This window comes from Lagenorhynchus albirostris, chromosome 13 (assembly GCF_949774975.1).
Source record: "Lagenorhynchus albirostris chromosome 13, mLagAlb1.1, whole genome shotgun sequence".
NCBI classification, from domain to species: domain Eukaryota; kingdom Metazoa; phylum Chordata; class Mammalia; order Artiodactyla; family Delphinidae; genus Lagenorhynchus; species Lagenorhynchus albirostris.
Window position 1 is genome coordinate 50,438,510 of NC_083107.1, and position 10,956 is coordinate 50,449,465.

At 35.2% G+C, this 10,956-nt stretch overlaps 1 protein-coding gene across 1 annotated transcript in view; it reads left to right on the forward strand.

Moving 5' to 3' along the window:
- FBXO11 (F-box protein 11) overlaps positions 1-10,956 on the forward strand; it is a 100,371-nt gene that overhangs the window by 88,005 nt on the left and 1,410 nt on the right. Inside the window, exons 12-22 of the mRNA XM_060169978.1 lie at positions 999-1,216; positions 2,675-2,760; positions 3,601-3,695; positions 4,623-4,745; positions 4,828-4,913; positions 5,554-5,630; positions 5,724-5,867; positions 8,875-8,985; positions 9,732-9,839; positions 10,167-10,275; positions 10,854-10,952. Of these exons, the coding sequence (XP_060025961.1) occupies positions 999-1,216; positions 2,675-2,760; positions 3,601-3,695; positions 4,623-4,745; positions 4,828-4,913; positions 5,554-5,630; positions 5,724-5,867; positions 8,875-8,985; positions 9,732-9,839; positions 10,167-10,275; positions 10,854-10,952 (1,256 nt within the window). The remainder of the gene's footprint in view (positions 1-998; positions 1,217-2,674; positions 2,761-3,600; positions 3,696-4,622; positions 4,746-4,827; positions 4,914-5,553; positions 5,631-5,723; positions 5,868-8,874; positions 8,986-9,731; positions 9,840-10,166; positions 10,276-10,853; positions 10,953-10,956) is intronic.

Genomic DNA, 10,956 nt, shown 5'->3' on the forward strand with positions numbered 1-10,956 from the left:
TCCAGAAGTTAGTGTAGTCCTTTCTCTTCAGGAGCTTATGATCAGGTAAAAATGGATATGGCAAATACAGTATAAGGCAGTACCTGGAAGTAGCATAAGAAAATACTTACTGCTAAAGGGAATTTAAAGAGAGAACACATTCACTTTTTGAAGGGAGATAGACGAGGAGGATGAAATGGCTTTTAGAAGTGCCATCTTATAACTATCTCATTTTTTCCTCTAACCTTCAGTCTGATTGAGTCTTAGAATTTAGGATATCAGTATTACAGTAACGTTTATCCTCACTAGAAAATAAGTAAATTTATCTGTTATAGAAAATTTAAGAAGTTTAGAGAAGTATAAAGGATACCATAAGCATCCATAATACCACTATTTAATTATTCATTTAATCACGCTCATATTCTTGTTTCATCCTTCAAGTTGTTTTTCTTCAAATACAATTGACATCATACTGAATGTAGTCTATCTTGAAGTATATACTGTTCTTTTCATTTAACATGATAGTATGTGTAACATGAACATAAGCCTTCACAACATTTTATTGAGCTAGTTCCCTATTGGGCTAAGATGAACATTATTTTGTGTGTCTTTTTCTGTAGTCTCTGATTATGTCCTTGGGTCAACTTTTTAGAAGTTGATTTCTTGGGGCATTTTTAAGGCTATGAGAGTTTATTTTCTTTAGTACTTAAATAAACTTTTTGTTGAAGGATATATATTCTTACTGGTAATGGTATTTACGTCCATTTATCGAATAAATCTTCCCCTATTTTTCTTTCCTGGGTTTGAATATACTCACATTAATTAGAGAATTTATAGTTCTCTGTTTTACTAAAACATTTAAAATATGTATCATTTGAAATTTAGTATATATCTATCTGTTTCATTCTTAACTCTTGAACATTTCTGATAATTTTGAGGTATACATTAAAAAGACTTTTTAATGTCATTTCTTTTTGGAAAGTAGCTTTACCTACAGGTTTAATTTCTCTATTTTCCAGGGTTACTTTGAAAGTTGCAACATACACAGAAACAGGATAGCAGGCTTTGAAGTAAAAGCTTATGCTAACCCCACAGTGGTTCGATGTGAAATTCATCATGGGCAGACTGGAGGAATATATGTTCATGAAAAAGGAAGAGGACAGTTCATTGAAAATAAAATCTATGCAAACAACTTTGCAGGTGTATGGATTACCTCAAATAGTGACCCAACAATAAGGTATTTATATATAATTATGGATGGAAATTATGTTTTCACTTTATGTTTCATGCTATAAGAAAAGTTAAGGTACTTAGCTTTAACTCTGTTTTTCCTAGACACCTGACTACTATAAAATAGATTTTCCTAGTAAAAGTCTGTGCATCTGAATGAGCATAGCTATTGCATTTATTTTGAGGTGTTCTGTTTGTTTTTTATTCATGATGTAAGCCATGTAAGATACTTCTTATGAAAAATTGAAAATGCTGTGATTTTTATTTTAAATTCATCAGACTGCATTATAGATGAGTAAATAGGGCTGTGATCTTCCCTTGAAATCTGAATGACCTTTTTTTTTTCCCCCTGAGAGTCAGCAGATAGAATAACCCAGGAAATTAATTATCTCAAAGATACTTAGACCAAGAATAACAGAGAGTCAAAACTTCAAGCTGTCACCTTTCTTTAATAGTTCCTACCACTTCCTCTGGCCACAGTAAGGAAACAAACAGATCCAGTCTTGAAGGCATTGGCTAAGACTGTAAAACAGAGCTATTATAATTTAATCAAAGACCATGAATTATTTTTGTCACATTTTTTTCCACTAGCTTTATAAAAGTTGATTATGTGATTGCCATCTTAATTACTATTCAGCAAATGTTTATAGATGAGCTAAGAAAAGTTCTTTTAAATGGATTAGCTTTTTTTTTTAATCTTAATAGGTTTTGGGTTTTTTGTTGTTGTTTTTGTTTTGTTTTTTTGACCGCGCAGCTTGTGGGATCCTAGTTCCCTGACCAGGGATCGGATCCAGACCCCCTGCAGTGGAAGCGTGGAGTCCTAACCACTGGACCACCAGGGAACTCCCTGGATTAGCTCTTTTGAGTTGATTTTTTTTTTTTTTTTTTTTTTTTTTTTGCCAACGTTGGGGGAAGATGTGGAATCTTTTTTTAAATTTATTTTTATTTTTGGCTGTGTTGGGTCTTCGTTTCTGTGCGAGGGCTTTCTCTAGTTGCAGCAAGCCGGGGCCACTCTTCATCGCGGTGCGCGGGCCTCTCACCATCGCGGCCTCTCTTGTTGCGGAGCACAGGCTCCAGACGTGCAGGCTCAGTAGTTGTGGCTCACAGGCCTAGTTGCTCCGCAGCATGTGGGATCTTCCCAGACCAGGGCTCAAACCTGTGTCCCCTGCATTGGCAGGCAGATTCTCAACCACTGCACCATCAGGGAAGCCCGAGGTGAATTTTTAAGAATGCTATTTCGTCTCAAATACTAGGTGGCTTTTCCAAAGATTTAAGTCTTAGAAAGAACTGGAAGGGAAATCACCTACTCCCTCATTTCATAGATTAAGAAACTGAGGCCCATAGAAGTTAAATAATTTTCTAAGGTCACATAAACATCAGTGGCCTTACGATTATTGTATAAAACAAGCAAGTTTTCTGAATAGATGCTTTTTTGTGTTTTGGGTTTTTTCCCACATAATTATAGGGGCAATTCTATATTTAATGGAAATCAAGGTGGAGTTTACATCTTTGGTGATGGACGAGGCCTTATTGAAGGAAATGACATTTATGGTAAGCATGTTGTTTTCTATAAAATTTTAGAGCTTGGCCTGTGTTCCTGACATTAGCAAAAGGACCGCTTGGAAACGTTCTGAGTAGGAGAACTGATCCGGTTTCTTTAAATTCTCAATAAAGATTATTCTGTGACATTTATTCACTTAACAAACATTTACTGAGTACCTTCTAAGTACTAAGCAGTATTCTACGTAACAGGGATAAAAATAAAACTTAAGACCCTAGTCTCACAGAGTATCTATAATTCTCTTACATTCACTCCATTGTTCCTAACAGTTAATAAATTATTTCTGTGACAGTTTAATACACTTCGGTACTAATTAGAAAGGGAAAACCCTTATTCCTCATTAAAACTTCTGAGGTATTAATTCAGGAAACAATTATTAGGTATCTATGTGCTAGACACTGAAATGTTCCTGGGCTTCCTCTTTTGCTAACACTTACTGGATAATACTTACATAAAGCTTACTCAGTGCCAGGCACTTTTTTGAGCACCTTTCCTGAATTAAGTCATGTAATATTTACATCAACCCTGTGAAGTAGACACTATTAAATATCCCCACTTACTGATCAGGAAAACAAAGGCACCAAGAGGTTAAGCAGCTTATTCAAAGTTACTTAACAGCCTGGCTCTAGAGTCTTTGGTCTTAACCACTATACCTGTACTGCCTACAGTCCTTCTGCATCTTCTTTACACTCCTAGTTCCTTTAGTTTTGTCTTGGAATGCTCATGGATCATAAGTATCTTTCTGAATATGACATATTTCACAGAACTGTGCTCTTACTGTGTTCCATTAGGCTCCATATGTTGATATTGTAACTTTTATTTTTAAATAGGCAATGCATTAGCAGGAATTCAGATTAGGACAAACAGTTGTCCAATTGTTCGACATAACAAAATTCATGATGGCCAGCATGGTGGAATTTATGTGGTAAGTTAATGAATACAGTTCTAGAATCTCATTCATCAAAATCAGGGTAGAAAAGGGGGTGAGGGCAGAATTATGTCTACCTTTAGGTAGGCCATATTCAACTTTTTCTGTCTGCCAGTGTGTGAATGACTTAAAAGCTTCTAATTATAATTGGCAATATGGGCTGAACTCATAACAACAACTGCTGGGCAGTCTGAGTTATATTTGTTACACTGGGATTTTGCCAATGTGACTACCATAAGAGTCTCTGAAATTTTCCAGAAGTATTAAGTAAAATCATAATATCACTGAGTATTAATAATACTAGACTTGAATATTTTTATCTTCTGAAAAAGCCAAACATTTGAATTTATATTGAAACATAATGTAAGCATCTTGCAAAGTCTAAAAACCTATGTATTAGTCCTATGTCTCCTGTCATCATGGTATCTGAAACTGTCACTCAAGTAAGAAAACGTAAAGGAGTTTCAGAAAGGTCTTTGTGTAATGCCAGGTGTGACTAATTTTTATTCACAGTTCTAGAAATATTCATGTCTTAAATCTTCTAAAAAAATTTTTAGTAACTTGAACCTTGTTTTGGAGTGATTTCGCCAGTGATAAGTTAAAATAACTATTAACTTCCTAGTGAGGGATCTTCAGTTTGTTATATATCTTAGAATAAAATAAGTTCTTTTGTTAAACAAAATTGGATGCTACTACTCTAAGATTTAAAAGTGCAAAACCACATAAAGAACAGTATAAAAACTCTGAGAGCTTAAACTTAGGTAGAGGCTATGTGAAAGAATGTTATCCATTTATCTCCTTATTCAGATTAAAAAACAAAAATTGAGATTTTTTTGGTCACAACCGTCTTAAAAGAGGGAATACACTATAAACTACTTGGTTTACACAAGATACATATTGTAAATCAATGTAACTTTTATTTAGCATGAGAAAGGACAAGGCGTAATAGAAGAGAATGAAGTCTACAGTAATACTCTGGCTGGGGTCTGGGTGACAACTGGCAGCACTCCAGTACTGAGAAGAAACAGGATACACAGTGGCAAGCAGGTAAGATTATGTTAGACTCTCGGGAAATATATTGTTTTGTAAACACTTTTTTTAATTTGAAAAATTATTTTTTTAATTTTAGGTTGGTGTTTATTTTTATGACAATGGACATGGAGTACTAGAGGACAATGATATCTATAATCATATGTATTCAGGGGTTCAGATAAGGTAAATGTTTTCATATTTGGCTTTCTTTGGGGAGGGAGTTGTATGTGAGGTAGGCATGGCGTACCCCAGTATAGTAGTCAGGTGTCTAGGAAAAACAGTAAGAGTTAAAGCTAAGCAATTAAGCATAGCTTAAATTGTCAGAATATAACTTTTCTTAGACTGGCTGAGGACAGCAGCCAATGGCACCTGACATGCTGTACCTGGCTTATTAAATGGGAGCTTCTGTTTTTATGCTATTTCCGCAAAAGTAATAGTTCTTACACCCCTCTTTCTTGTATATTAACAGTTTTTGGTTTGGAACTGTCGTACTCCTGATCATATAATTCAGTCCTTTATTTTATATATGAGGGGAGCATATAATAATAAAAGTTACTTAATCTAACCTCCTCAGTTTAGTTTACATATTAGGAGACTCTGTAGTAATAACATAATCTATAGCTAAGTGTGTTCTGTGGTAAATAGAATTAAGCAAAATTAAACCAGTTTCTTTACTGACAGACTTCTCAGAGCATCTTGAAGGTGATGCTTAATTATTTAGCTAATTCTTACTATGTTTAATGTGGGTTTTCCTACTGTTATCTAACATGGTATGTGGGAGTAGAAGCAATTGAAATGGCATTATTTTCTATTCTATCCATAGGACTGGAAGCAACCCCAAAATTAGACGCAACAAAATCTGGGGAGGACAAAATGGTGGAATTCTAGTTTATAATTCTGGTATGTTTAATCTTTTAATGTTTTTTTCTTGGTGCTATTAGTCTTTAGAAATATACTTTCTAAATAACAAAACCTAAATTTTTGCATTTATAGGTCTAGGTTGTATAGAAGACAATGAAATATTTGACAATGCAATGGCTGGAGTCTGGATTAAGACAGATAGTAATCCTACACTAAGAAGAAATAAAATCCATGATGGAAGAGATGGTGGCATCTGTATATTTAATGGGGGTCGAGGTATTGTTGTTAATTTTGCATTAGTAAAAAACCCAGTTTTCCATTATTCTTCCATATCTTTAATGATCAATGACATTGCCATTTAATGTGTTATAAATGAGGGAATCACAGTCTTTTTCCTTATCAAGTCTCAAGATGGTTTAGGGGGTTAGTGCCTAGAGTTAAAGGAGAGAGATGTTTACAGAATTTTCCTTCAAGCCACCTTGAGTGTGCCACTTGTTAGCGAGGCTTTTTTAAGGTAGCAGAATTTGTTTACACCCTCTCTCTGGACCTTTTATTATTCAGAATAGTGATATGATTATAATAAACTTCAAAGTCAAGTTATAGAACTAGGTGTGGAAAATTAATTGGTCTGCGAATATATATAAATGTCTGTAGTAAATAAGGATTGCTTTGTACCTGTTCACAACTGTCTTCGTTGGAGAATGGAATTAAGCCAATATGTGCTCAGTTTGGTATCCATAAAGGTCAAATCACTTTACATTGAGGCAAAAGTTCACAGTCCCTGCCCCTTGCAAAGGCATAATTTGTTCATAAAGAGAAACTGGGAGAGACTGTCAAATGCAAATTATCACCATTCCTGAAACATCAGTAACCTAGCATTATACATATCTTGTATAGAAGGTTAGCTAGTCATTACTCTAATATACCAAGATTTAATCAACAGAATTTACTACTACCACCAAACAATGATGATTCCATTAATGACATAGACTCTCAAGGAGTTTATAATCTAGCAATTCAGTAAGTGACATTATCTCTGATAGGATTCTTTGTAAGATATAATGAGGAAACACAGTACAGAATGGTTGGTTTTATTTGTAAGGTGTTGGGAAGGGTTCTGGAGTAAAATCTTGAGCTGTGTCTTGAAAAATGAGTATTTACTGGTAAGTTGGGGGGTAGGGGGTTGAAGACCATTCCAAGTGTAGAAAGTATAGTTACTTCATTCTTTCATTTGTTATGTACATACTTACTAATTGAACATCACTGTAGCAAACACTGTGATACAGATGCTAAAAATAAAATGGTGAATAAAACAGTACTACATGCAGAAAGTTTATAGTCTAATAGAGTGGCACATTGTAAGCAAAAGTCTAAAGGAAACAAAGTGGTTTAGTAAGGCAAGAGATACTGAAAGTCGAGGCCGGAAAAGGGGGCAACGCCCAAATCGTAAAAAGCTTTGTTTATGTATACAGTATAATGAAAAGGCTTTGTATATATGTGGTACAGTTTGGACTACATCTTGGCAATAGTATTTGAGGAGGTTATAGTGGACATATGCAAGATTAGAGGCAGGGGGACTTCCCTGGTGGCGCAGTGGTTAAGACTCTGTGCTCCCAACGCAGGGGGCCTGGGTTCGCTCCCTGGTCAGGGAACTAGATCCCACATGCATGACGCAACTAAGAGTTCACATGCCATAACTAAGGACCCTGCCTGCCGCAACCAAGACCTGGTGCAGCCAAATAAGCAAATAAATATTAAAAAAAAAAAAAAGATTAGAGGCAGGGTCTTGGAATAGTGTTTTCTAGGGGAAAGGGAATTTAGAGGTCAATACTGTGAACTACTACAGATGGATCAAATATGTACAGAAATAAAAACATATTTCATGTCTTCAGGGAGCAGAGAAACACTGGAACACAACTAAATATGATTCACTATACATAAGTAGATTTTATAGGAGTAATATTAACTAATACTTATTTAGTACTATGTACTTTTACATGTGTTAACTAATTTAACCCTCAACATCCCTATGTGGTAGGTGCTATTATGCCCATTTTACAGATAAGGAAATTGAGACAAAGAGAAGGTAAGTAATTTTCCCATTCAGAGTTTGGAAGTGGTGAAGTCAGTATTTGAAGGCATGAAGTCTCATTCCTCAGCCCTCTTAATCATTATGTTATCCTGCCAGCAGAGAATTAATAATTAATTTGATGGAGGAAAACTGAAAACCTCCCAGAGCAAGTGTCATTAAGAAGAAAGAGTACAGGACATTGCAGAAAGAGGAAATAATATAAACCAAAGGCATTAGGGATAAAAATGTATAGCATATTCAGAGAGTAGGTAATATAGTGAGACAGAGGAGCAGGTTGGGGGAATATTTTTTTTCTTTTTTATAAATTTATTTATGCATGCATACATGCATGCAGGCTGTGTTGGGTCTTCCATTGCTGCGCGCGGGCTTTCTCTGGTTGCGGCGAGCGGGGGCTACTCTTTGTTGCGGTGCATGGGCTTCTTATCGCAGTGGCTTCTCTCGTTGTGGAGCGCCGGCTTTAGGCGTGCGGGCTTCAGTAGTTGCAGCACACGGGCTCAGTAGTTGTGGCGCACAGGCTCTAGAGCGCAGGCTCTGTAGTTGTGGCCCTCTGGCTTAGTTGCTCTGTGGCATGTGGGATCTTCCTGGACCAGGGATGGAACCTGTGTCCCCTGCGTTGGCAGGCAGATTCTTAACCACTGTGCCACCAGGGAAGTCCCCGAGTTTTTTGTAAATAGCAAATTAATTTTAAACTTTATTCTGATAGTTTATACAGATAAGGGATATGATAGAGTGGTGGGAAACACAACAGCAGAAGAGAGGTTGGAGTGAAAGAAATGGATCAAGGAATGCTGATAGGGGCCAGAAAGAATCAGGGCTTGAACTAAAACATGGAGAGTGCAAAGGTTCTAAAATTTTTCAAAGGAATTAATTTTAATTCAGCAGTGTTCAGTAAGAATCAGCTTTGTGCCAGGGCACTAGGGATTGATTCATAAGCTAGAAATGGTCCTTGCAACCATGGAACTTCAGTTTCTTGGTTAGAATGGTTACCAGCCAATTTTAGCAATTTTTGGTTAAATTCTACTTTAAATATCTATGAATTACTAATAAAATTTCTTTTCAGTTGAAAAATTAGTCCTATGAATTTCACAATCCAGTTAATAAGAAACTAAAAGAAAACCTAAATACCACCAAAAAGGCTAGTAAAATTTGCTATACGCATTAGCCTTAATCTGGGGAAATATTTTATTATAGGTCTCCTTGAAGAAAATGATATTTTCAGGAATGCTCAAGCAGGTGTTCTCATCAGCACTAATAGTCATCCAGTCTTGAGGAAAAACAGAATATTTGATGGATTTGCTGCAGGTTTGTATTTTCCTTTGTTACCTGTAGCTTGTTTTCTGTACATAAAATTGATCCTTGGTATATTATCTCTTTTGCTTAATAACTAAGGTGTGCAAAAGTATGCTGCAGAAGTTGGCTGAATGCCTGTTAACAATTGCTTATAAGAGCACCTAATCCAAGTTTTGGATTCTTCCACTCTAAGCCAACTTTATAATATTGCTCTTGTAGTTCAGTAGTAGTTATGAATCATCAATTGCATAGAGTAAATAACAGGCTAGTACTACCATTAGAAATAAATTCAGATAAATGCAAGCCTTCTGGCCTCACAAATGGCCAAACAGAATGTTTTTTTAAAGATCTTGGTAAGTGAAGTCCAAGTATCATGCATATATTTCAACTTTTTGCCACTGAAGAGGATTTCTCTTAATAATTCCAAATAACCATCTAGCTCCTACCTACACATATTTCTGGGCCCTATCTTCTTCTTAGTTTGCAAAGAAATTTTAAAATGTCATTATTAATAAAAGTAAATTACAAACCATCTCTATCATTCCTTTAGCAGGGACAGAGGATTATCAACAGTGGAAAGTGAATTGAATGTTACTATAAACAATTCAAATAAACATTTGCATTTATTTCTTTCGATGTTAACAGTTAATATACTTTTTATGTAAAAGAAGTAGTTCACTATATTTGCTATATTTCAGGTTTCTTTTAAGAAACTATATATAAAGTGATGCATATGCTGTTTGTAAATTTTGCTTCAGGTATTGAAATTACAAATCATGCAACTGCAACACTAGAAGGCAATCAGATTTTTAACAACCGGTTTGGAGGCTTATTTTTAGCATCTGGTGTTAATGTGACAATGAAAGGTATGTTGGAGTCTGTGTTCTGCCTATAATGCACTAAATATGCCATGAAAAGATGATAGAAGCTACTGTTATTCAGTAACTTAATACCTTCTGTCACTGTATAGTAGTTAACCAGCAATTCAAGAGAACTATTTTGAAAGAGTTTTGTTTCACCTTGTCCTAAATAGTTGGAGTATCTTGTACAAGGAAAATTCATTTCTATTCTTAGCCGACTTTTTTACTTCATTGGTTAGCCTCTTTTAAAGTTCTTAAAAACTATTAAAATAATCCTGTAATTTGTTATCTTAAGCCTTTATACTCTAGAATTTCTTATTTTTTTTATTACAGATAACAAAATAATGAACAATCAAGACGCCATAGAAAAGGCTGTTAGTAGAGGCCAATGTTTATATAAAATATCAAGTTACACCAGCTACCCCATGCATGATTTCTACAGGTATATTTCTAAATTATTTGTGAGTCTTGAAATGGGAGAGTAAGATGTACTTTTCTAAACTGACAAGAACTCACATATTTAGCTTTCCCTTAAATGTATGAGCTAAGAAAGTAAATTGGGTTTTTGCTAATGGAAAAATATAACTGAAAATTTTATTAATTGTCCACATTGAGTTATGTGATCAATCTACTTTGAGGATCCTGTTTGAGACCGTAAAATATGGGAAAATGTAATACTGCAGTAACTACTGATACCACTGAAAATGTGAAACATACTGCTTTCCTAGGAGTTTCAAGGTAAAGCTGTCATTAAGTGTTCCTTATATCCCAGCCACCATGAGTGGGTTTTGACTTCCCCTCCCCCATACTGATTCAGTGAAGACTTGATAGGAACTTAATTGTTTTCCTCAGAAGACACAAAATAGGAAATTCACTTATTCCATTAAAGTCCCTAGATAAGAGAGCCACAAAAATTGGGGGCCTCTTTTATAAGCCAAAGGCCATAGGGTAATAGATAAACAAATTGCAGTATTTTGAATAACATGATCAAGGAAAATAATGTAAGCTTTTGCTTTTTAGATGTCACACTTGTAACACCACAGATCGAAATGCCATATGTGTGAACTGCATTAAGAAGTGCCATCAGGGACATGATGTAGAATTTATTAGACATGATAGGTAT